This window comes from Trichosurus vulpecula, chromosome 1 (genome assembly GCF_011100635.1).
Source record: "Trichosurus vulpecula isolate mTriVul1 chromosome 1, mTriVul1.pri, whole genome shotgun sequence".
Taxonomy (NCBI): Eukaryota; Metazoa; Chordata; class Mammalia; order Diprotodontia; family Phalangeridae; genus Trichosurus; species Trichosurus vulpecula.
This window is the reverse complement of record NC_050573.1, coordinates 134,470,740-134,498,118: the sequence shown is the minus strand read 5'-3', so window position 1 is coordinate 134,498,118 and position 27,379 is coordinate 134,470,740. Positions and strand designations below refer to the sequence as shown.

The 27,379-nt window shown below is 37.0% G+C and overlaps 1 protein-coding gene across 1 annotated transcript in view; it reads left to right on the top strand.

Annotated features, from left to right (window-relative positions):
* The window catches only part of PKHD1L1 (PKHD1 like 1), a 190,671-nt gene that overhangs the window by 104,250 nt on the left and 59,042 nt on the right, over positions 1 to 27,379 (top strand). Inside the window, exons 46-56 of the mRNA XM_036765700.1 lie at positions 127 to 256; positions 1,876 to 2,117; positions 3,312 to 3,448; positions 6,220 to 7,249; positions 9,855 to 10,046; positions 14,359 to 14,510; positions 15,123 to 15,282; positions 16,201 to 16,372; positions 20,139 to 20,227; positions 22,934 to 23,085; positions 25,658 to 25,787. Coding sequence (XP_036621595.1) covers positions 127 to 256; positions 1,876 to 2,117; positions 3,312 to 3,448; positions 6,220 to 7,249; positions 9,855 to 10,046; positions 14,359 to 14,510; positions 15,123 to 15,282; positions 16,201 to 16,372; positions 20,139 to 20,227; positions 22,934 to 23,085; positions 25,658 to 25,787 — 2,586 coding nt within the window. The remainder of the gene's footprint in view (positions 1 to 126; positions 257 to 1,875; positions 2,118 to 3,311; positions 3,449 to 6,219; positions 7,250 to 9,854; positions 10,047 to 14,358; positions 14,511 to 15,122; positions 15,283 to 16,200; positions 16,373 to 20,138; positions 20,228 to 22,933; positions 23,086 to 25,657; positions 25,788 to 27,379) is intronic.

Sequence of the window (27,379 nt, the reverse complement as noted above, 5' to 3'; positions counted from 1 at the left end):
CATATACATATATATGATTCAGTGTAAAATCCAACCTTAGTACTTTGCTTATAAAGCTATGAATGCCCAAGAAAATATATACAAATTTGGGATTTGTATGTTTGTTTGGAATTTGTATTACTCTAGGTCTGCCTATTCCCGTGACCTGGACTCGGTTGGCTCAGACTGCAGAAGCAGGGGAGAGCACTCTGGTTTTACAGGAAGCTGTAACATGGAACGTGGGAGATGAAATTGTGATTGCAACTACTGGACACAGGTACAGCAAGAGAAAGCTCTAAAAACCAAGATGGAACACAGCGGGTGATTTTCACTTAATGTAATAGTTCAAGCAAATGAAGTGGCACTTGCCAAACTCTAACCAAGTTTCTCAATTAGAGATCACTAAAGAAACAGAGGACATATGCTTAGTGACTATATCTTGCCCTTTGTGGCACTGTCCCCTCCTGATTCCAGGTGTTTGTAATGATTGGGGGAAAAAGCCACAAGCATAGGAGTTGACATCCACGGGACCTTTTAAATACATGGATTTTTTTACTGAAATTGCCTCCAATTCTTCCTTCTCTCTAACAATATAGTTTAGCAAACAGGAAATAAAATAAAGAAGATCACCAGCCTAACAATATCACTATACTAAGTTTTTAAAGAAAATAATTAATTTCATTTTATGGCTCAAATGACAGGCAACAGCAAGATTAGAAATGCCTACATTTATCAAGGAATAAATGGTAATTCATGACAGAAAACCACTCAATAATGGTAAGGCTGTGACACATATTTAATTTCAGGGTTTTTTTTAAAAAGGAAATTAAGACTCAAGCTGGCATTTTTTGTCACTTTGCCATTTTACAAGTTAAAAATAGACTTGCAGATGCTAAAGAGAGTTAAGTATATACTTAACTTCCAAGTGCTTATGTTCTGACATCTGAAAAAAAAAACTTTAATAGTGTATTAGCAAAAGCGTCACATTAGCAAGAATGTCTCAGTAGAATATTTTAAAGTCTATTTTATAGAAATGTCTTTCAATGAGAAATCATTGAGAATTGTGCAGTTTAGATTCTGGTCTAAGCATATACTGAATTCTCTCTTTCCATTTCATCCCCTTCAGCCATTTCCTTCTCAGTTTCTGTGTAGCAAACACTAAGAGAATATGCTTGGTTATTATATAAAGCATAGGAAAATACAGTTCCTATATCCTAGAACTTTATATTCAATTCAATTCAGCAAATACTTATTAAGAACCCATAATGTCAAAACACCAGGCTAGGTGCTTAGGGAGATGAGAAATTTAAACAAAATATGCTACTAGTGGTATATGACATACATAAATAACTATATTTCAAAATAACATACGAGTTTCCAAAAGAAGTAAAAGTCAAATATTTTAGGAGAGAAAGGGAGGACAGGACATTATTTGGGGGTCGGGAAAAATCAGGAAAAGCTTTCTAGAGTAGGCTTTAAAGCAGGGTCTCAAACTGGGAGACCCAGAATCTCTGAACCTGGGACCCCATGGATTCCAACAATAGGTTTCAGGGAGTCTGTGAACTTGGAACTTTTAATATTTTGAGAACTATGTTTCAATATAATTGGCAGAGACCCTGAGATCTGAGCTCTCAATCAGGATACAATACCGCTAAATGCCTAAGCCGCTGTTTATTTGTGTATCCATGGAACTGTAGGGCTGGAGAGCCACACTCTTGCATGCTAGTTGAGTAATAGGCAGCCTGACCCATGATTCTTTGAGCACTTATATTCCTTCTCATCTCCTCACTCACAATCTCCTCACAGATACTAAGTTTAACATAAAACTAATAAACGTATGATATGCTCATGCTTTTCATAGTAATCTTGTGGTTTTATTTTGTGTTTGTTTCACAGACACAGTCAAAGAGAGAATGAAAAGAAGACAATTGCATCCATTTCTGAGGATGGCACATCTGTAAAGCTAACCAATCCCTTGAAATATACACATTTAGGAAAGACCATCAGACTTCCTGATGGAGCATTGTTTGAAGCAAGAGCAGAAGTTGGTGTTCTTACAAGAAATATCCTAGTGAGAGGCTCCAATAATGTAGTGTGGAATGATAAAATACCAGCATGTCCTGATGGATTTGATACAGGTATTTTCACTGTGTTAGTGTAACTAGTTTACTCATGCTACCCTTTCTCAGAATGTTCTTGGATTATTTGAAGATGTATGAATTTAATTTTAAAATGTAAGTCAAAGTTCTTGTTCACCATATTATTGTATGCTGAAATTTAGAAGTACAGTTAAGGTTCTTAAAAGTAAAGCATTTCAGTAGTATATTTTTAATAATGAAAATGGAAAAATGTGTTAGTTTGAAGGCTGCACAAAAAACTAAATACCCTTGAGACAAAGCCTTCAGAAAATCAATAGTTTCTGTAGCAAAAGAAACTATTTATCCTTTTGATAGAAAATCATATGGTCCTTAACTTTTGCTACATTTATAGACTATTTTGCAGTTTTTGAATTTTTCTTTTACTAGAAACTAGTGTTCTATATAATTTAGTTTCAATTTACAAATCTACACGACCATAATCAGTTGAGTACTTCAAAAGCTGACAAAAGACTGACTGTCCGTCTTTCACTCATTTGGCCTTTTATTTTATCCTCAAAATACTACATAATTCCTGTCTTCAGGGATGTCATCTGTAAAAATAGCTCTACTAGAGGATTGGTATATATACAATTATAGAATGCAGCCTAATATATTTTACATATCTCCCTAATATTTCACTCAAGCATGATTTTAATACAGTGAATTCCACTAAACAACTAATAACAAAATTCTTTGCACTATATAGAAAAAGGGCTTAGATAAATTCAATTCACTCTTTATTACAGCATTTAGTAAATGCCTACAATGTGGATATAAATGTGATGATGGGGATACAAAAACAAAACAAAGACCTTACCCTGTTTAGACTCTGCAAAGTCCCTTTCTCTGTCTAGAACCACGGTGGCATAATTGAAATTAACTCAGGAGAGAACAGAGTTCTGGTTTGCTTAGTTGCTAACTAGTCGTATGACTTGGGCAAGCCACCTCCCGTCTCATAGCCACAGCTTCCTTTTTTGTAAAATGCAGTTAATAATGGCTGCCCTATCTACCTCAAAGAAAGCGAGGATGAAAGAAGATGATGGATAGGATTGCTTTGAAAAGTGCTGTACAATGGACTGGGCTCTTTCACCTAAATTACTCATGGAAAAACCCTGATGGAATGAATCAAAATCCCTTTATCAATATGCTTACTATGTAATTACTGCTTAGATTATCCATTAACATCTTTTTAAGGGGAATTTGCCACCCAGACATGTCTGCAAGGGAAATTTGGTGAAGAAATAGGAAGTGACCAGTTTGGAGCCTGTATTATGTTTCATGCTCCTGGACCTAGTGCAGATCTAATCACAGGAAGAATAGAATATGTGGAGGTAAGCAGTGAATTTTAAATAGATTCACATTCTTCTCATGTTGCAAATGAATGTGTAGCTAGTTTAATAATAATTAATAGCTAGGATTTATATAGTGTTTTAAGGTTGGTAAAATGCTTTACAAATATTATCTCAGGGGCAGAGCCAAGATGGCAGAATGAAGTGAACATTTTTTTTCTTAGTGTTCCTAACATACTCCTCTAAAGAACTTTTTAAGTGTGTCAAACTGAATTCTGAATAGGATGGCCAACAAAAAGTAACAGTGAGTTACTTTTTTCCAATCCTATACAGCAGAGGAAAAAAGAAAGAATGGTCTACAGATACTGGGATGGGGGCTGACTAGGAGTGAGGTAGAAGTGGCATCAGCTTTGAGCCTTCAAGCAGTGGTGGTAGCAATATCAGTACCAGGAATACCCCACGCACAGAGATGGTAAAGGGACTGAACACCTGGTTAGTAAGTGGTTCTGGGAAGACCTCAGTGTTATCACGGGGAGCAGAGTCAAGCACCATTTGTCAGCTGCTTTGCCCATCCATTTCTGGGTCACAGTTCCAGGGCACAAGAGAGCAGTGGTTGCAACCATGAGGGTGCTGGGTGCTTTCCTGTGTAAGGACAAAGTAAAAACGAGGAGGGCAGTCACCAGACCTCTCTACAAATCACACCATCCTGGAAGCACTGAAAACTTACAGACCATCAGACCTAGATGTGAAAATAAGAGGACATAGAAGTCATGAAATCAAGCCAGACATACCCCATATACACACACTCTCAGAGATGAGTAAAGTCAAACTCTGACAGAGAGTCCAAAGTCAAAAAATAGACTATAAAAATGATTAAACAAACAAAAAAAGAACCTGGCCATAAAATGCTACTGTGATGATGGAAATGCAAGACACAAACTCAAAGGATAATGATGTAAAACAATCTACAAGCAAAGCCTCATAGAAAAATGCAGATTGGAAACAAGCTTAACAAGAATTTCCAGAAAGAGCTAAAGAAATAGATAAAAAAAGAGCAAAAAAATTTAAAAGTCAGGACAGTAGAGGAAATTTGGGGAAAGAAATGATAGCAACACAAGAAAATTACAAAAAGAGAATTAACAGCTTGGTAAAAGGGGCAAAAATTAGAATTAGACAAGTGGAAACTAAAGACTCCATGAGTCATCAAGAAACAATAAAATAAAGTCAAAAGAGATTTTAAAAAATAGAATATCTTTTATTTATGTAGAAAATATATTGAAATATCTCATAAGAAAAATATCTCATTAGAAAAAAGATTGATGAGAAATAATTTAAGAATTATTGGGCTGCCTTATAGCCATAATAAAAAAAAGCTTAGACTTCATATTTCAAAAAGTTAAAAAGGAAAATTTCCCAGATGTCTTGGAACCAGAGGATAAAGTATCTCCTTTTATTTTCAGAATTTCTATTTTGGTTTTTTAGTTGAGGGAGTTTGGAAGAAATAGATTTATGGATAAGGGAAGAATTCATGTTCAAACAAGATATAGAGGTTCATGGGGGGGGCGGGGTAAAAGAGATAATTAATTACATAAACTTTTTTGTACAAACACACCAAAGCAGCTAAGATTAGAAGGAAAACAGGGAAATGGGTGAGGAGGGGAGGATTTTAGAACATTTTTCTCTGCTAAAGATCTCTTTTCTCAAATACACACACACACACACACACACACACACACACACACACACACACACATATATATATCAGAACAGCCAAAATTTTAAAAAGAAAAGCTATTCACTAATTGATAAATGGTCAAAGTAGATGAATAAGCAGTTTTCAGAGGAAGAAATCAATACTTTCAGTAGCCATATGGAAAAAAATGCTCTAAATCTCTAATAATTTAGAGAAATGCAAATTAAAACAACTTTGGGGGACCACTTCATACATATCAGATTGGCTAAGATGACAGAAAAGGAAAATGGCAAACACTGGAGGGGATGTGAGAAAATAGGTACACTAATGCACCGTTATTGCACCTGTGAACTACTAGTTCCACCATTCTGGAGAACAATTTGGAACTATGCCCAAAGGACTATAAACTGATGACCCAGCTATTAGGTCTATACCCCAAGTAAATCAAAGAAAAAGTAAATGGTCCCATATGTGCAAAAATATTTTAGCAGCTCTTTTTGTCATAGTAAATTAGAAATTGAGGGAATGACCATCAATTGGGGAATTGCCAAACAAGTTGTGGCATACAATTGTGATGAAATACTATTGTACTATAAAAAACAATGAGGTGGATGGTTTCAGAAAAACATAGGAAAATTTAAATGAACTGATGCAAAGTGAAGTAAGCAGAATCAAGAGATCAGTCTACACAGTAACAATAATATTGTAAAGATAGTCAACTGTGAAAGATTTAGTAACTCTGGTCGACATAATGATCCACCACAATTCCAAAAGACTTGTGATGGAAAATGCTATCCACCTGCATATGAAGAATTGATGGACTCAAAATGCAGATTGAGGGATATTTTTTCTTTTTTCTTTTTCTTTTTTTTTGAGGGATGAACATACCTCATGCAGAAATATATTTTACGTGATTTCATTCATATAATGGGAATCATAGTTCTTGTCTTCTCAATAAATGAAGGTGGGGAAAGAGAGAAGTGGAGAATTTGGAACTGAAAATAAAAATTAAATTAAAATAAAAAAATGTTATTTTATCCTCACAACAACTCTAGGATGTAAGCCTATCCACTGCTATACCATGCTGACTCACATAACTGTGGTTTTTTGTATCTAATAGATATTCCATGCTGGCCAGGCTTTCCGATTAGGCCGATATCCCATACACTGGCATCTGCTGGGAGATTTGAAATTCAGATCTTACGTAAGGGGCTGTGCCATTCACCAGACCTATAATAGAGCAGTTACCATTCACAACACACATCACCTTCTTGTTGAGAGGAACATCATTTATGACATCAAAGGAGGAGCATTTTTCATAGAAGATGGGATTGAACATGGCAATATCCTTCAATATAACCTGGCAATATTTGTACAGCAAAGCACTAGTCTGCTAAATGATGATGTCACTCCAGCTGCGTTTTGGGTGACCAACCCAAATAATACCATAAGACACAATGTTGCTGCCGGTGGCACTCACTTTGGCTTCTGGTACCGAATGAACAACCACCCTGATGGACCATCCTATGACCCAAATATTTGCCAAAAGAGAGTTCCCATAGGAGAATTCTTCAACAATACTGTTCATTCACAAGGTTGGTTTGGATTGTGGATTTTTGAAGAGTATTTCCCCATGCAAACAGGATCTTGTACATCAACTGTTCCTTTGCCTGCAGTGTTTAATTCATTGACTACTTGGAATTGTCAAAAAGGAGCTGAATGGGTCAATGGCGGAGCCCTTCAGTTCCATAACTTTGTGATAATCAATAATGATGATGCTGGGATAGAAACCAAGAGAATTCTGGCTACCTATGTGGGAGGGTGGGGTGAAATCAATGGAGCGCTGATAAAAAATGCCAAGATAGTTGGTCACCTTGATGAACTAGGACTGGGCCCTTCGTACTGTACTTCAAAGGGTCTACTTCTTCCATTTAATGAAGGATTAACCGTATCTTCTGTACATTTCATGAACTTTGACCGTACAAACTGTGTTGCCTTGGGAGTGACATCCATTCTCGGAGTTTGCAATGATGCATGTGGAGGCTGGAGTGCCAAATTTATGGACATTCAGTACTTTAATGCACCAAACAAAGCTGGATTTCGGTGGGAACATGAAGTTGTACTAATTGATATCGATGGTTCACTTACAGGTATTGCTATTTCTAATATAATAATAATAATAATAATAATAATATTTATATTGTGCTTTAAGATTGGCAGAGCACTTTATGGATACTATTTCATTTCATCCTCACAACAATCCTGGGAGGCAGATGCTATTATTATACCCATTTTACAGATGAGGAATCTGTGTCATAGAGAGGTTAAGTGACTTGCCCAGAGACACACAGATAGTTAAAAGTGTCTGAGGCTGAGTTTGAATTTGGATCTAAATGACTCCAGGATAAGTGATCTATCCACTGAGCTACCTAGCTCCTTCTATATCATAACATAGCCTAACATTCCACATATAATGGAATATAATAATAATAATAATAATAATCTCATTTGATCCTCACAATAACCCAAGGAGGTAGGTGCTAGTATTATCATCCCCATTTTACAGATGAGGGGCACTGAAATCTAATTAGCCTCAGTTTCCTCAGCCATGTGACTCAAACTCATGTGACTTAGGCTTTCTTGTGACTTAGGCAAGTCATCAAAGACTCTCGATTCAATCAAAGACTCTTGATTCAAGCAAAGCCAAGGCTCAAACAAAGGCACTTGATTACCTTAGTGCTTAGAAGCACTCCAAAAGAAAAAATAGTGAAAAGTCCCACTTTGCTCACCATTACAGTATATCATCTTACTCAGTCTTCGTGATAGCCTTGCAAGGTAGGCACCATTATCTCCTTTCTATAGACAAGGAAATTGGGAGACAGTGAAGTTAAAGAACTTGCCTGTGTTCCCACAACTAATAAATTTCAGAGCTAGGATATGAACTCAGAGGCAAAGGGGCAGATCCTGTTCTGCCCTGATAATAATAATAAAAGGTATATTCTCCTAGAGAATAATGAGCTACTGAAGAAAGAAGGGTCCATGCCAACTTGGTTATGATAGGTTTTATTAGGGTTAATTAGGGGAGCTTACTCAGAAGAAGCCAGTCCCGTGTGGCAGCAAAACAAAGTAAAATGGATTCCCTCCCTAACGCCAGGTCAGGCCAGGTATCACATAGAAACTGAACAAAGACGGCGTAGTGCCAGGGATGGTCCATGGTCACATGCAAGGTCTCTGATGGGATGATTGGAGCTTCTTTTGCTGTTTATATTCTCTATGGAGTTATAGGTCACATTCCCAATCTCTGGCTCCCACTGTACACCAGGTCTTTTTTGCTCTAAATACAGCACTTTAGCCACTGTGCGATGTAGCCTCTTAAGAGGAGAGGCATGTCTTCTAAGCAAATATTCACAGTTCATTGCCTGAGAAAATTGAAACAAGGCTGACTGTTCAGTCACTTATCTGGAATTAAAGAAACAAGAAAGAGTAACAGGATTTTCTTTTACAAATTGTATACTCTTCATTGACCAGAAAAAAAAGAAACACTGACAAATAAACAAGTTGACAACAAGCATTTATTTTAAAATGTACATACAACATGGAATTAATACAGATTTAGCCCATTCTAAATCCACTAGAGCATACAATGCTACCTGATATTTATAGCAAAACTCCCCAGACAACATGGCAGGATGTGCCTGGTGGGTCATTAAAGATAACATTATATTAAGCAGAGTTTTAGTGTTGAGTGTTTTGTTGTATTCTGATTCCTTGAAAACTAGGATATTCAACCACAACCCATCTTCCTCAAACATCCTCAGAAAATAAAAGTTTACTGAAAGTAGACAGTCTGTTACGCTAATGACAAATTATGGTAAATTCTCTTTCTTTGATGTACATGATTTTTAGATTGATAAAAGCATTTTTGAAACATATAATGTTCCTTTGAATTCTAGAAAGTCATTTTAGGGAAGTTTTTAAAATTTTGTGAATCTTAAAAGTATTTGCATTTTTTCCTTTTCAATTATCCACTCAAATTTGCTGTCAGATGGGAAGGATTTATAGATTTTGTGATCATTTTAATTAAATTTGTCTCATAACAATAATAACACTTCATACCCGTGCAGCACTTTTTATTTCAAAGGGTTTTATTATGTATAGTTTCATTCTCACCAATGTTTCTGTGAGTTTGGGTAGAACCGTATATTGCTGGTCTATTATATTCATTTATTTTTGAGGCACAGCACGCTATCATATTCAGAGTTCTAGATCTCAAGGCAGGAGAAGCCTGGGTTCCAGTCCTGTTTCTGACAATGGATATATGATCATGGACAAGTCATTTAAGCTCACTTAGCCTCAGTTTCCTTATCTGTAAAATAGAGTCAAGAAATGTAACATCTAGCTCATAAGTCTGTTGTGAGGATCAAATGAAAAATATATGTTAAATGCTTTGCAACTCTAAAGTGATTATATAAAATGTCAGCTAAAGATAATTGGCTTAAAAAGAGGGAGTAGAGGGAGTGAATGGAGGTTAGAATGAGATGAATTCCTTCTTCTCGCACCTCCTGTTCCCTCATTCAGCAACCTATCTGCCAACTGCCTTTTGCTGGCCTCTTAGGATCTCTGTCCCCTCTTGCTCAGCTGAGGTTTTGTATCATGTCACTTGCCAAGGATGAGAAAATTATGGCTCTACTGTGTATGGTAAGCAATTCATCATTTCTTAATTTTTCTGCAATAAAATGTGTGTTTATTCCACAGAACACAAAGGACACTCAGTTGTTCCACACAGCTCATTGTTAGACCTTGCACATTGCAAACAAGAAATCGAATGGAGCCTTGGTTTCCCTGGATCAGTTTGTGACTCCTCTGTCAGCTTTCATCGCTTAGCATTCAACAAGCCTTCCCCAGTCTCTCTGTTGGAAAAAGATGTGGTTCTTTCAGATTCCTTTGGCAAGTTTAATTTAATTGTCTGACTCCTCACAGATTTTATGCAGATGTGTTTGAGGGGACTAGATTGACTTACACTATTATTATTATCAACAATAGTTTAGATCATTATTTTGTTATGTTATCATTATAGGTATTATTATACTTATTTATAAAATGGAGATAGTAAGATTACCTTTCTCATGGCAGGGTTGTTATGAGGACAAAGTGAGATAAAACATTTAAAGCATATTGCAAATCTGAAAACACTATATAAATATTAGCTACGATTATTGCTAGTAATGATTATGGTTTGGGTCATTACTAGGTTATTGTTATTATTAAATTATTAAATGAGATAGTAATAATAACAGCTAAGACAAATAGCATTTTAAGATTTGCAAGGCATTTTACATATTTTACCTCATTTTTTCCTCCCGACAGTCCTCTGTGAGATAGGTGCTTTTATTATCCCCTTTTTACAGATGAGGAACTGAAGCTATAAAGATGTCACAACAAAGTGTCTCTAGTTGCATCGGGGTCTTTGGATAATTCACTTTGGTCTCTGTGATGGTAGTTTCTTCCTAGTCCAGCCCAAATTCAAAATCTACCCTGGGGCTGTGGCTTTATGGATTCCATAATGCTGTTTGATGCCTTCCAGCTTTGGGGGAGCAAGGGTGGAGCAGGGAAATTCCTGAATAGTTAATGGCCAGAACCACTGAGCAAAGAAGCTGAGGTAAGATATATGTCATGGACCCGGAGGGCCAGCGGTGGGAAAGAGTCTCTGGAATAGAAGCAGTGAAAAATCAAGAATACTGAGTCCAAGGAGCCTAGCACAAAGTCTGGGGGTGAGGGTGGGCAGGGGGAGGGAGGAGTTTGACCCTGAGGTAGATAACAGCAGCTGAGGTTTAAAAAGGTCTTCTTTCAATTAGGTGCACTCAAAGTTGTGTTAGTGTATTTACTGGCCAGGTGTTTTTGTGCATATATGTACCTGACTGGCTTTGCCCTCTAGTTTCCTCTGAATTAGTTTTAGCTGGATCACAATCAGTGCTGCTACCTTCACTGTTCTCATGACAACAGATGTCTAAGCAGTGGTAGGTAATAATAAGCTATTCATTTCTTCACTTTTGTCATACAGTGGAAAGAATGTTGGATTTGGAGAAAGAAGAATTGGGTAGAAATCCCTCCTCTGTCACTACCAGGGGTTGACTGGATAGATCATTTAACTTCTATAAGCCTCAGTTTCCTCCACTATAAAATTAGAGGGTTGGACGACATGACTCTACTACCCTTTCCAGCTCTAATGTTTCTCATCTTAGTTTTGAGGGCTGTGCTTGCTCTTTCCTTGAGTTACCAGTAGATGGCACAGTTGTGTCCTTCGTAAGAAAGTTAACAGCACTGGCTTCCCTTCTGATACACAAGCCCAGTGAAGACTCCAGAGTGCAATTTCTTTCAGTAAATTCAATTATTGGGAAAATGTGATTTTTTGGCGTGTGCAAAATTAACAATGATACAAAGGGCAAATCTGATGGAAAGATATAAAAACAAGCGTGTGATGTAGGTAAAAAAATTAAAGGATTCTTCTGTCAAATAGAGAAACATAGTTTTCAGGAATAAGGAGGTGCCAGACATTCTCACTGTTTAGTTCCCTGGTCAAATACATCTGGAGTAGGAGGGACCATTGTCCTTACTCTCTAGCAGACTTGTCAGCTTTTGAGATTTTTTGGATATGATAATCAAATACTCAAATAATCTATGAACGTATTGATTTGGGAGTCCCTCCACTGCTGCAGATTACATCCCATCCTTACTTGCCCATCCTGTGTGATTCTTACCACTTAACCATGTCCTCAAAACAGGTCATTAAAGGTCATCCATCCAAAATCCTAGAGGCCTTCTTTGACATTGAGAGGGTACAAGTGGAGCTCCCTGGCTTTCTAGTCACCATCTTTATTTCTTAGCACATGACCAGCCAATCTTCTCCTCCTGCCATTTAACTCCTTGATGATTTCCTTTGATAAAGTGAGAGTGAAAAATTATATGAGCAAAATGAATTTTTCAGAACCCTAAGCTAATGTTGTGAACAGTTGGCTAGTTTGGAGGGGAGGGCAACCAAGTGAAGGGTTGGAAATCCAGGCCATATGTGTGTGATTTGTCCTTCATTTTTGAAGAGGACCGTGACATCAGGAAGATGATGTCATGACTTGCAAGTCAATTGGATTTAGTTGAGGGAGGGCTATGCAAAGTTACCAGCCTCACTTTCTCCTCCGGAGCCATTTGGATCCAGTGGTTAGATATAAATCAGGACAAGTGGAGATGGCTCATGATGCAGTGGGAGGCCTTGACCTTTTTAAACTAAGGTTTTTCCAACTTCTCACTTTGAGGCAATGCCCATTCAGTGATTAGGGCTGTTTAAGAAGTGAACCAAGGGATGACCCCTTTAATTAAAAAAAAATTCAAACTGGGAGGGGAAGACCCTCATGGTTTCTGGTCCAAAGAGAAACAATTACATTCAGCCTGAGCCAGCAGGGCCAAAACAATAATCATTAAGAGGCACTTGGTTAGGGACCTGTTGTCAGAAAATAAATAAGAGCCAGAGTAAACTGGGTTTAAGGCATGGTCTTTAAGAAAGAAATCTAGCCAATAAACCCCAAGATATCTAGGTAGGTTTCAGCTTTCAAAATTTTCCTTCCTTTGGGCAGAGCACCCTCAGGTAAGGGCATGATACCCCATCATGAGAACAGAGGAAGAGGAGAGGTAGAGGAGAGTGAGTGGAGGGGAGGGGAGGAGAGGAAGAATTGAGTTATCCAACTGGAACTGGCCAGTTGGGTCCCTAGTAGGGCAGCTTGGACTACTCACAGGTAGGAATGGGAAGTGTTAAGCATCAAGAAAAGAAGTCTCCAGGGGAACATGACTGTTAGAAAGTTGTTTCCAAGTACAACTTGAATACAAGGAGAAGGATTTTTAAGTAGAAGGGTTAGACTTCTCTTTGGTCCCAGGGGCTAAATTAAAGTGGATAGAAGTTGCAAAAAGGTAAATTAAGGCTTGAAATAGGAAAACTTCCTAACAGAACTATCTAAAAATGGAATGAGATACCTTGTAAGATTACCCTCCCCTGTCTCCACAACCACTAATAGAGCCCTTCAAAGAATGACTGAAGATTCCTTGCTAGGTAGTTAATAGTGAGAATGCTTTTTTAGTTATAAACAGTCATAAATGGCCAACTGAAATCCCTTCCAAATCTAAAATTCTATGATTTTGTGAAATGACTTAAAATCCGAGCACCTTCTGCATCAACTTACACTGTCTCTACTTTAAGTGTACCCCCAGCCTCATGCCAGTATAACTCATTCTTTCCCCTTTCCCAATCTGGAATCTTGTCTTGTATCCATTTCCCTGTTGCCACCTCTCCCAGCACCTGAGTTTAAACCTTCTCTAAAAGCTTTGGTAATAAGTGGCTTCAGGATGCTTTGGTCCTTTTCAGGATTCACAGCTACTCTATTTCCAAGCTTACTGCTTCACTAGTGAAAAATCTCTGAGTCATGGCCTTCCGCCTCACCCCCAATGAGAGTCAAGTTCTTAATTAAGTGTTTAGGTATCTAAAGTGAGCTACTCTCATTCATTTTAGGATTTAAACTTAAAAGACTGTCTTTGGTTTCTGCACAGCACTTCTTTGAACTCTTATTAACCCCCAAAACTTACTCCTCCCTCTGGTCCCTTGATGTTTCTGCCCTATATAGAATATGACTGGCCTGTGTGACACCAGAGCCTTGCTCCTGTTTTCTGTCTCCCATCTCTGGGTAGGGTAGTTTAACTTAAAATACATATGGGGAAGATGAATCATTAACCTATGCTTTAAGCCAAAACTTTCAGATACTTTAAGAAAATTCTTATTACCAAAATATAGACTTTATATTTTATATTTTGAACAGAAAGTAAAAGGTTTTAGCATTTTATAATAGGAAACATATAGAACTTTAAGTAAAGCAAAAAAAAAATTCTAGAGCAGGGGTTCTTTACCAGTGGCCTGTATGCTTGGGTTTAAAAAATATTTTGATAACTAGTTCAATATAATGGGTTTCCTTTGTAATCCTATTTATTTTATATATTATTCTGAGAAAGAGTTAATAGACCTCACCAGACTGGCAAAGGTATTCATAACACACAAAAATGTTAAGAACCCTTGTAGAGTATATATAATAAAATGCTTTTCTAAATTTTCTGGATAATGCTAAAAGCTAGGCAGGATTTCCCATTTGCACTTGACTTATGAAAGTAGGAGCCTTTCAGAGGTACTGATAGATATTAATTGATCTTTTTCCATGGTTTTATATAGGCACAAGCATTATTCCATTTCAGAAGAAACGACTGACTCATATGTCTGGATGGATGGCATTGATCCCCAATGCAAATCATATTAACTGGTATTTTAAAGGTGTAGAACACATTACTAACGTATCCTATGCGTCCACATTCTATGGATTTAAGGTAAGAAAAAAAAACATTTGTATAGTCGTTAAGGTATAAGTGTGTTTTTTCCTTCACAACTGCCCTGAAGAGTACCTAGTGCTAGCATTTTTGTTCCCATTTGACAAGGGAGGAAGCTGTTGTTCCTCAGAGAGATGACATGAATCACTAGAGTTTACACAGGTTGAGCTGGGGTCCTCTGACTCCATGTACAGCGCTCCTTCCACTGGCTGTCTGTATAATGTTTTATAATTGTTAGTTGACTGTTCCTGAATATTGAAACTTTTACAAAATCTTGGTCATATGTTATAGTTATATAAGCTATCCCCGAAATCTAAGTTAAACACTTTAGGAGTGCAATTATTATAGATGACTGGAGTATCCATAAAACATCCTCCTTATAAGATCAAATTCAGAAATTTGTTAATTTGTTCATTATCATAGTATTTTCACTTTAAAAAAGATACAAGAGTGAGCACATATATTACCAATCAAAGGAGAGGGCAAACCAAAACTTTCAAAGCCCTAAAAGTTGTGTAACAATTAATCAGTCTTACAGTTGTAAAAATTCACTATATTTTTTAATATTCACACTAAAATATAAAGATCACAATGTAGGCTTTTTTAACACAGGATGAAGACTATGTCATAATATCTCATAATTTCACTCAAAAGGCTGATATGTTCAATATTATTGATATAAGGAATGGATCCTCAAATCCACTTGACTCGAACACTAGTAGGAATGGAGACTGGCACCTTGAGAAGAACACTAGCACTTTATACTACCTAGGTAGGTATTCGTTCACCTACTACAGTGTTCTATTCCAGGATCTCATCGTGCCATGGAAGTAATACTGAGTTCACAAAGGCTAGGTGAACCAAGCAGAATTTCTTGCCATCCTTATCAAACAGGAAAAGTTTCACCATGGAGTTGGCTGTGTATTGTATGTCTGCCCTCTGAAAATCAACCCAGCTAAGTTGAGCAAGGCTCATCATCAGGTGACTGCAATCAGCTAAAATTTTTACCAACATAGCAATAAATCAAACAGCCTAATGAGGCAAGAGGGGGAATCTCATTTTGCAAAGGTGAAGGATGTCTGCACATCGAGGAAATCACAAGTCCTTGAAGTATTGAAGTCTGCATTCATCAGGAAGAGGTTATAGTGCTAATTAATGCATTGTATAACTTATATTTCAACATATTTTAATTAAAGGCATAAGTTTGGCTTCCTGAGATCAGCTTAAGTACTCCTACACAAAGTCCTAGCTTTTTTTTCCTTTAACAAAGAGGCCAGATATGTTCAAAAGAGACACCAGACTTTATAATTTTTCACATTATTATACAACCTTTGTGCTTCATTATTTTGGGGAGATAGAAAATGTTTATGAAAAAAGTCTCCTCAGCCAAGTTTCTAAAGTTTCTATCAGTTTTTGCCAATAATTTTTGACTGTGCTAGATAACCTATGTCAATATTCATCCCAAAATGAATCCCTAGAAATACACTTTCATGATTTACATATACTTTAAATGTATTTTCTTCAAAATATCCATGACCATATTATAATACATCAACTTAGGATATGTCAAGGTTGTAATCTAAAAATAATTTTCAAAAAATGCAACATTTTTCTAAATTACAGGGGTTTTTAGATATAAGTAGTCTTTGGTAATTGAATATATTAAAGCTATTTCTGCTCTTGCTTTCAGTGTCAGGAAGAAATTACCTACCTTCAAACCAAGCTATTTCAAGGACATTGGATCCTGATGTAAAAGATGTTATTGTGAATTTCCAAGCTTACTGTTGCTTCTTTCAGGATTGTATTCCCATAGATTCTTCAGCACGAGTTCCTCTTCCTAGAAACCGTCCAGATATATACAAGTATGTCATTTTTCTTTAATAGTCCATTACTATTCTTTGAATAACACTTTCCCTATTTTATGCTCATCCTAGAAACCATCCAGAAATATACAAGTATGTCATTTCTCTTTAATAGTCTTCCATTATTTTTCTTTAAATAACACTTTCCCTATCTTCTGCCATTCATGATGATGTTCTTTCTTATATATTATAGTAGTCTCTTTATTTTCATTAGATTAATGCACATTTACATGATGTTGTAAAATTTTATCTTAAAAATTATCTTAGCGGTTTTTTTTTATAATATAGTCCTAATAATAATAATTACTACTGAGTTCTTGGTCACGATAGCAACCTCTAAGTTTCACATTGTTCCTGTAGGAAATCATATGATGCTCTTTATGATGTTTTGCTTTATAGTGATCTGCTTTATGATGCAAGCAAGGAAACAAACATTGAGTGCATGCCTATCATGTGCCAGGCACTACGCTAGGGGCTAGAGATACAAAGGCAAAAAGCAAAATAGACTCTGCCCTCAGAAGCTTATATCCTAATGGGGAATATACTACGTGTGTTTGTATATACATATGTTTATGCATATGTGTATGCATATATGTGTGTATATGAATGTGCATGCATATCTATGTGTATGCATATGTGGGGGTATTGTGTGCATATAAATGTATGTGTGTGTGTGTGTACATAAACACAACGCTTATAAAGCAGTTACAAGGTAACCTTGTAGAGGAAGGCTGAGCACACCAGAAAGAGCCTCATACAGAAGGTTGCACTTGATCTGAGTCTTAAAGAAAGCTAGTTAATTCCATGAAGTAGAGTAGAAGAGAGAGTGTTTCAGGCAGGGGAGACACTACAAAGGTGTGAAGATGGGAAATAGAGAATCTAAATCACAGAATGCATGGAGTAATGTATAAGAAAGCAATAAAATAGGTTGACTGATCTCAATGGGGCCGCAATGACCTTCTAGTCCAACCTCTCATTTTACAGATGAGAAGACTGAGGCCCAAGAATTTTAAGTGATTTTTCCAAGGTCACACAGTTATAAGAACAGGGATTTGAATTCAGGTCCTCAGAGTCCAAAGAATGTGTTCTTTCTACTATACCACCTAGCTTCCATTAAGACCTGGTAAAATTGTAAAGATGATTAAATGCTAAATAGAATTTCTATTTTATCCCAGAGGCTAATAGGCAGTCATTGGAGTTCACTGAGTAGAGAAAGATGCAGTTTCTAGGAATTCATCATATAAAAAATAAGAAAATGTCTATATTGCACTTTGTATTTTGTCGGATTTGCACTATTTCTATCTGTATTTATTCAACATAGGTTTTAGAGGGAGATAGGTGATAACAATAGACAGAGCACTAGAATTAGAGAAAGGAAGATTTGGATCAAATCCAGTTTCTGCCACTTACTGTTTGTGTGACCTTGACAAAAATCACTTAACTTCTGTCTGCCTCAGTGTCCTTATCTGTGAAATGAGGACTTTTAACAGCACCTACCTCCCAGGGTTGCTGGAAGGATAATGTGAGATATTTCTAAAATGATTGAAAAACATTAAAGTGCTATATAAATACTAGATATTATTACTATACATTTATGCCTAGAAAGAAATCTCTCCTCACTTCAGGCTCTTAGAATCCAGAGCTCTCTTCAAGCTTAGTTCAAATGCCATGAGGCCTTTCCTGATCTTCCCAATGTTCATGCCTCCACACTGAAACTACCTTATTTCTCATATACTTAAATTGCATATACTTAAATATTACGTATGTTGTCTCCCCTGTCAAAATGCAAATTCTTTGAGGGCAAGAACTATTTCATTTTTGTCTTTGTATTGCAGTATCTGTCAGAATGCTTGTTATATCAGGCATTTAATGAATTTTTATTGTTTTATTAATAACCTATGACAGTGGATACAGTGCCAAGCTTGAAGTTGGGAAGACCTGTTTTAAGTCCATCCCTCATGCATTTATTAGTTGCATGACCGTAAGAAGTTACTTAGCCTCTCTGAGTTGCAAAATTCTCTCAAAGATCTTAAGTCATAGATGAGTTGGGATAACACACCCCTGATGTATTAATGTGCTGCTATATCACTGACCTTTTTACTCTGCTTTTTACTTCGAGTACAAGTTCCCATTACCCTAAATAGCTCAGAAATATATCCTTTCTTATTAAACCCTCCCATCTAGAGATATTCCCTCTCTTACTGTTTATCCATCTCTTGACAGAATGTAGCAGGTCTATCTCCCACAAAATGGCAGCAATCCTATTTTGCAGCATGAAAGACAGCAACATGTAACACCTTTTTAAATTTAAATAAAATATATCCTTACCATGTGATATTTTCATTGCAAATATGATAGTAGATATAGTGAGGATGGTGTAATACAGGGGTTCCAAATCTTTTTCATCCCTGGTACCCCTTGACTTTTAGTAATATTTTCCTTTTCCTATTCCCCCATTCAATATGAGAGGAAGGAAGGGAGGGAGGGAGGAAGGAAGGAAGGAAGGAAGGAAGGAAGGAAGGAAGGAAGGAAGGAAGGAAGGAAGGAAAGAAGGAAGGAAGGAAGGAAGGAAAGAAGGAAGGAAAAGAGGAAGAAAGGAAGGAAGGAAGGAAAAGATGAAGGAAGGAAGGAAGGAAGGAAGGCAGGCAGGAAGGCATGAAGGAAGGAAGGAAGGAAGGAAGGAAGGAAGGAAGGATGGAAGGAAGGAAAGAAAAAAGGAAGAAAGGAAAAAAGGAAGGAAGGAAATGTTAAACCCTTACTATCTGCCAACTACTGCATTGTATGTGTGTAATATGTGTAGCATGTCAAGTACTGCACTAAGCACATATACAAGCAAAAAAAAAGATAACCCCTGTCCTCAAGGAACTTACATTCTAAGAGGAGAATATAACATATTAAAAGGACCTTAAAAGCAGGTGTAGTGAGCGGGGAGGTTCAGGAGCATAATTTTGAAGTCCAGAACATCAAAAACAGGGCTGGGAGGGGAATAAAAGTAGATCAGCCTGGACCCCTTTACAATATGAAGACTACAGGAGGAGCTTAATGATGGGGGAAAGGGGGAGTGGACTTGCAAAGAGATATACTGAGGTAATCACATCTCACAGTGCCCCAAGCACTGAGGGAAGTTCCAGGATGAGACCCCAGTAGAGGTATGATTTTGAAATCCAGAAAGTCAGGTACAGGCCTGGGAGGGAATAAAGGCAGGCCAGTTTGGGCCACCTCAAAATGGAGGCTTCAGGAGGAGAGAAAATAAATTATAAAGTTTACCATTTAAATGTACATGAGAAATAAAACAAAATAAATATTTTTTCGTAGAGAAAACTTTATTCCTTATTTATCATCTTTAGTATCATAAAGTTATTAAATATTAATCTATGTATTCAATTTGCATTTTGCCACACTGAAACACTACTTTGGGAATATTACAATAGGATAAGGTATGTGGCAAATATTTCCCATTATCCCTGAACACAAACCGCATTTTCCCTGTCCTAATGAGAGAATAGTCAGTTGTATAATATGGTGGGGGAGGGAGGGGAAGTGTACATTATTTTATTCACTGCACATGTCTGGTCTTACTCATGATATTGTAAACTCAAATGTAAACAAATGAGCATTCTCTTAGTTCAAATAGATACTCTGTTATCCCAAACATCTTGTGTGTATCCCCTACAACTTAGGGGCATTTATTCTACAAATATTATTGGCAGTGTTGATGGTGACGGTGACAGTAGGAATGAACTGAATTTTTTTTTTCCTCTTCCAGCTTATGGTCTAATGATTCTTTTTGGCAGTCATCACCAGAAAATAATTATAGCATCCCTCAAGAAGGAGCAAATGTGGTGATTCCTGAAGGTAAACACATAAACTGAATATCCCTATGTTTATGCTACATTTAAAAGACTCAGGGCAGAGTTGGTCATGATTAACAGTTAGATCATGTTTCAAGGCCAGAGGACTTAAAGGATATGAGGGAATAAGCCTCCTCTTGCTGTTGGAAGTTGGACCTTTGACAGGATGTTATACTAATGAGACCCAAAAGCACTAATCCTAGTTGATAAGAATTAGAATTAAGGGGCACTGTCTGGGATCAGAAAGCAAACAGAGGAAAATATCTGTCTAGGTCTGCCACACTCAAGCCTTGTCTCTTCTCCATTACCACTTCACTTTGGTGTTTTTCCTTGTGTTTTTTCTCTTCTCAAGGAGAATGGCTGGTACTTCCTGTTGCAACAATTCAGCTAGCAGCTGCTGTAGGGGTGTAAGACCCACCAACAGCCAGCACACTGAAAGCTGCCAACACAGGTTCTTTGATCTGCTTTACTAAGGAAAGAAGCATTAAGTGGTTAACAATCTTACTTTAATCCAACATACAAATATCATTGACTCAGTTCAGGGGGAAAAGCCAGCACCCTGAGCTTCAGAGCAAATACAAACAAATTACAAACATACATTTATAAACAAACCAAATACAATTCATAGTTACCAAGGAACCATCAACATCTGAGTTCAGCCAGGAGCTCCACAACGGCTGGCCCAGAGCCACGCACCACTCCTGCTGTGGCTCAGAGCTCCAAAGGAGAAAGCCAACCTCTGGGTTTATATATCTTGTTCAGGGTCAAAGGTGAGTCACACATGCCACTCATCCACGTGAACTAAAAGCGTCACAAAAATGGAACTTAAGCCCACGTGATCTAAAAGCCTCTGATGTCACAAGCATGTCACTCAAACCTATGTGAACTAGGCTTTCCCTTGAGGCAAGGAGGTCATCGAGGACTCCTAATTTAATCAAGGAAATAAAGGCCAAACTCTTCTAGGGCACTTGGTTGAATAAGTGCTAAGAGCCCATCTTGATTGCCAATACACTTCCTCTTGTCTCTCTGATTTTATCACCAGATACTAGATGGATGAGAATAACCCAGGAAATGGTGTTGGCCATTTATGGCTAGTCTAGGAATATTTGTAAATTGATTATTTTTTTATTTTGTTCAATATTTGTTTTACCCTCTTTCCCTTAAGTGCTAGTGAATTAATTTTGAAAAATCCAGTGTACTTTAGAAACACAAAGTGGAAGGAAAGAGGTATCCATAGTGATACTAAGTAGGGACTTCTAGTAGTGGTAGAGAGATTAAAAAAAAGATTTACTACCTACTACCTTTTGCATGCTGGCTGATAGAAGGTGAAAACAGAAAATTAAGAAAAAAAAGAACCAGGGGAGCAGCTGATTGAACAGCAGATAAAGCACTGGACTCAGGAAGACTGTAGTTGAAATCTCGCCTCGGACACTTACTAGCTGTGTGACCCTGAGCAAGTCATTTAACCTTTATCTGACTCAGTTTCCTCAACTGTAAAATGGGGATAATAATAACACCTCCCTCCCAGGATTGATTTAAGGATCAGATGAGGTAATATTTGTTAAAAGCATTTATCACAGTGCCTGACACATAGTAGGCTCTGTATAAATTCTTCTTTCCTTCTCCCTTTCATGGCTATGAGAACCAGCTCCTTCCTTCCTGAGGTTTCTACTATCATAAATCTCAACCTCTTAGAGCTAGTATGGAGATAAACCTTAGTACTTAGAATGAAGAGTTTCAATTTAATTTAACAAATGTTTGTTAAGTACCCAAATTATGTACAAGTCACTATATTACACACTGGGGATGGAAAGAAAGTCCTGCCCTCAAGAAATTTATTTTCTATTGAGAAGAATAAACATATACACATAATAAATATAAAGTAGTTTGAGGGAATAGAAAAAAATTTAAATTGGGGAAATCAGGGCAGACTTCACTTAGGAGGTAGTATCTAAACTATTCTTAAAAGGAAGTTAAAGATTATAAGAAGTGGAAAATAAAGAGGGAAAACTTTCAGACATGAGAGACAGCCTGTTTGGAGGCACAGAAACAAGATGGAATGCTGAAGTCAAGGGACTTAGAGTTTAGTTTTGCAGGAACATGTATTATATGAAAGGAGAATTATGCAGTAAATCTAAAAAGGTAAGTTGGAACAATATTATAGAGGACTTTAATTGCTAGGCTGAAGTTGATTTTGTATTTTATACTGGAAGCAACAGGAAGCCATCAGAGATTGTTTTAGCAAGTTAGTACCATACAAAAATTATGTATATAGCTATGTGAAGAGAAGAAAGCCTGGAAGCAGCTTTACAGCAATAAAGTTATTGCAATAACTAGTCCAGATGACAAGTGTTGGGAGTATAAGCTAGAATAGTGGCTGTTGCAAATGGCAAGAAAGGGATGGATGTGAGAGAAGAAAAGACCTAGGAATTGATTGGATATGGGAAGTGAAGAGAGTAAAGATAATTCTGAAGCTGTAACCTTGGGTGACTCAAAATATCATAGTACCTTCAATAGAAAGAGGAAGTTTGAAAGAAGATAATGGCTCTATTGGGGACTCAAGGAAAGTAGATGGCCTACTGCTTGAATTTGACTGCGAATAAATTTGGAAGCCAAAGTTAATCGATAGGGTTTATATCACATTTATGTGGGACATAGTCTGTAAATTATTGTGTTACTTGCATACTGTAATGAAAGTATTCTTTTCTAGGCATATGGATAGTGGTGGATATAGACATTCCATCCCTGGAAAGACTTATTATTTTGGGAGTCCTAGAACTAGAAGATAGTAAAAATAATGTAAGCACTGGAAAACCCATTTACAGAAAAGTTGTGTTGAATGCTACCTACATATCAGTGCAGGTAAGAAGGAGGAAGGCGTTTTAGAAATATGATTTCTTATCATGAAATGGCAGATTGTGTTATATTCTATATTCATATAATCATGAAATATTCAATTTGACAAATACTTATCAAGTTTCTACTACATACAAGGTACCATGTTAGGTAACAGATTTACAAAATAAGATAAAGAATATTCACCACTCTCAAAGAGCTTAAATGCTACCTGATAAATACCCAGTCAATTAATAGGTAATTTTTAAGTGCCAATTATGCGCCAGCTAGGTGCTGAGGATACAGATACAAAGAATAAAACAATCCATATTTTCAATGAGCTTGCATTCTAGTGGAGCAGACAAGTATATATAAAAATACATATAGCATTAATATAAAATGAGTAAACACAAATATGTGTATACCCATACATATATATACTATGTACATATGTATGTATACATTAGTTATATGTGCATGTATAGTTGTATGTAGTATGTGTGTATTGTATATATACATATTCATGCATCTAAACATGCATATATATTATACATACATACATACAAACATACATATACAAGGTAGTTTGGGAAGGAGGACACTGGAAGTTAGAGGGATTAGGAAAGGCTTCATGCAGTTGATGCCTGAACTGCAAATTATAGGAGGGGAACTCTATAAGGTGGAGGTAAGGAGGAAGTATGTTCTAGGCATGAAGGACAACCAGCACAAAGACACAGGAATGGGAAATGGAATTCTGTGAGAAGAGAACAAAGGCCAGCTTGACTGAATCACAGAGGAAGGGCAGTGCTTAGTGAGGCTAGGAAGATAATAGTAAAGAAGCAGTTACACTTTTATGACTCAAAAGTCCAAACTGGGTTTAGGTTAGGGTTGGAGGAGAGCTTCCTACTGTTCTACTTCACCATTATCCTGATTCCTTAGGCTGGGCTTTCCTTAGGAAGTGGCTGCCATGTTACTATTAAGTGTGAACTGTGATTGCCCCATTATCTGGACCTTTTTGTTCTGAATTCAAGTTTTATATAGATTAGTCACATGAATGGTTAGATGAAATGGGACTAAACCCTGAACAGGCTTGGCAAGATTCTCTAGGAGATTCTGAACACTTAAAGGAGTCAAGGACAGCCTTTAAGTGTCATTCCTTAGAATCATAAAACCATTAAAAACATAGATTGAATGATAGAAATGGGATTAAAGCTGAAAGTCTGTTAAAAATGCTTCAGTGGTTTGTACCAAATCATCCCCTTTCAATCCTGTATATCTTGTTCTTGAACTTGTGGTATTTTTATTGTTCTGTCAATCAATCACCAGTTATTTCCCATTAAAAGAATTCAACATTTATTGAGCATTGCACAATAAAATTATCTTAGCCCCCTCCATGATAGAGCCTAGCATTGAGAAAATATTATTGGATGAAATGGTTAATGCTATAAGGAAAGTAAGCAAGTCGGAACTTATGGCAAAAAGGTTCATTTGGACTAAAAGGGCAACCTTCAGGCATGAGAGGGATTAGATAATCTGTGAGGTCTCTTACACCTCTAAGATTCTATTACTCTGTATGAGTGAAGTCTCTTGAGGATATGGCCTTCACTTAAAAGACAATATGCAAGGATGATACCCAACTCCACAAACTTTACAAATAATCTTTTGTGTTGTGTTTACCCACTATAGCTAATACAGTAGTCTTTTCACAGTGGGCATGATCAATGTTTTCTGGCTGAAGGACAGAATCTCTGATTGACCCCTACTTCATTTTGTCCAGGGAAAGAGAGAGACAGAGAGAGAGAGAGAGAGAGAGAGAGAGAGAGAGAGAGAGAGAGAGAGAGAGACAGAGAGAGAGAGAGAGACAGAGAGAGAGACAGAGAGAGAGAGAAACCAGAGGAGTCTCATTCTATATAAGGGACTCTCCGAAGTTCAAGAAAATAGTCTACCAACTTCAGCATTGCCTCTGGTGTCAGAGGGTCTGGGTTCAAATCCTGCCTCTGACACTTACTACTTGTGTGATCTTGGGCCAGTTGTTTAACTTCTCTGGCTCTCAGTTTCCTCACATCTAGAATGAGGGGGTTGGATGTGGTGGCCTCTGAGGGCCCTTCCAACTCTCCATCATAGTAATACCTCATAGCAGCCTCTTTGTTTCCCTTGCCACATAAGCCAGTCTGATCAGATCTTCATTTAGTTAGTAAAGTAAATTTGCTGAGTCCACCAGATGTCTCTGGGATGAATATCAACCATATAAGATAATTCACTAATTTTTAGTGTAGATAGAAATGCTAATGACTCTTTAATCTGTTGTTGTTTTTTTAAATAAAGATTTTTTTTTCTAGTGTAGAGGATAGCAGCCTCCAAGGCCTACCTCTGACATGTACTGGCTATATGACCCGACTACACAAGCCACTCAACTTCTTGGTGTACTCTGCCAATTTTCTAAAACTATAAATTGCAAAACATAATGATCTGCATTGGTAGGGGGAGTGTCCTCACTGAGAATTCCCTATATCAATAAAATTATAGGGCCAGACTTCTCCCGCCCCCCCAAAAATTCTTGTGAATTGTTAAGTGCTAATAATTTTCTGATTCATGACAGGGTGGTCGATTAATTGGGGGCTGGGAAGATAATCCGTTTAAAGGAGAATTACAGATTATATTGAGAGGAAGTCACTCTACTCCAGAATGGTCTCTTCCAAATGGACCAAATCAAGGATCAAAGGTCTTAGGTATGTGCATCAAATACTAAAAGAATTTGGGTTTTGATATGGTGTTTAAAAATGTATGTAAAGGATCTAAGACAACTCCAAAGGTCTCATGATGGAAAATGTTGTCCATATCCAGAAAAAGAACTATGGAGCCTGAATGTAGATCAAAGCATATTATTTGCTCTCTCTCTCTCTCTCTTTCTCTCTCTCTCTTTTGGTTTGTCTCTTCTTATGGTTTCTCCCATTGCGTCTAATGCTCTTTACAACATGACTAATGTGAAAATAGGTTTAATTTGAATGTATATGTAGAGCCTGTGTCAAATTGCACGTCATTGTCAGGTGGGAGAAGAGGAGAGATAGGGAGAAATTTTGGAACTCAAAATCTTATGGAAGTGAATGTTGAAAATTGAAAATAAACTTTTTTTAAAAGTATGCAAAATAGAAAGATGTTTTATGTTGAAGATTTCTGGTTCTGTAGTATTGCAAATGTTATGTTAACACTTGTTTCTATTGACTGGGTAAACTATAAAAGTTACTAGGACATTATTAGACTTAAGAAATATGGCTTTACAGAATCACAGAATTTTAGAGTTGTAAGTTGTAATCCACCTAGTAGAACCAAGGCATGAAAGGAATCCCTGTTTTAACATACTGGACAAGTGTTCACGTAGCTAATGTTTTATGTTGAATATAAACAGACCAAACGTATTTTGGGAGGCTCAAATGAGAAAATGTATATAAAGCACTTTTCAAACCTTAAAGCACCATACAAGTGCCAGTTATCATTATCATCATTATTAAACTCCAGTCACCAGGCCTCCAGTGTGGTGATGACTTCATTCCCTCAGCCTTCTATTACACTCTCGCTGACCTCAAGCAATATTTATAGAACAATACAGGGGCATGCTGATAAATGTTTAACAACTTGACTGTCTGGGGAAGAAAGTTATATATTTATATGTGTGTGTGTGTATATTTAGTGTGTATATACAAATATACATACACGTTCAAATTTAATCTGCATTACTAACACTTTCTTAAGTCTAGATAATCAAAACAAAAATAAATCAAACCCTAATTTGTAGGAATTGCTAATTTGTGAGGTGTAAATGTTCGCCATGAAAATTTAATAATCAGCTTATGAAAACTAGTTAGAACTGTTCTACTGTTGATTAGTCTTGTCCTTGACATGTAATGACTGTGTGGCACTGGGCAAATCTCTAAACTTCTCAGTGTTCTAGGCAAGACTATAAATTGTAGAGAAGATACTGAACTGTATTGGTAGAAAGAGTTTCCTCACATGGGAGTTCCCTCTACCAATGAAATCTCAGTCCTAGTTCCTATCTCCCTAAGATCCATTAGCCATCAAAAAGTCTTTCCATTTATAAAAGTGGACTAGTATATTCTTACTTCACTTGGCTTTGATTTTCTCTGTTGTCTAATGTAGTCAGTCACAGAATTATATATGTCCCCTATGGGCATCCTTTATAAATGACTGGTCCCTGGGGGATGCTCACCCCAGCTGCTTCTCTCCTTCCCTCCTTCTCTTTCCTCTGCCACTCATTTGGATTGCTGTCCCCTTTTTTCTCTTTCCCCTTTGCTATTAAGATAAT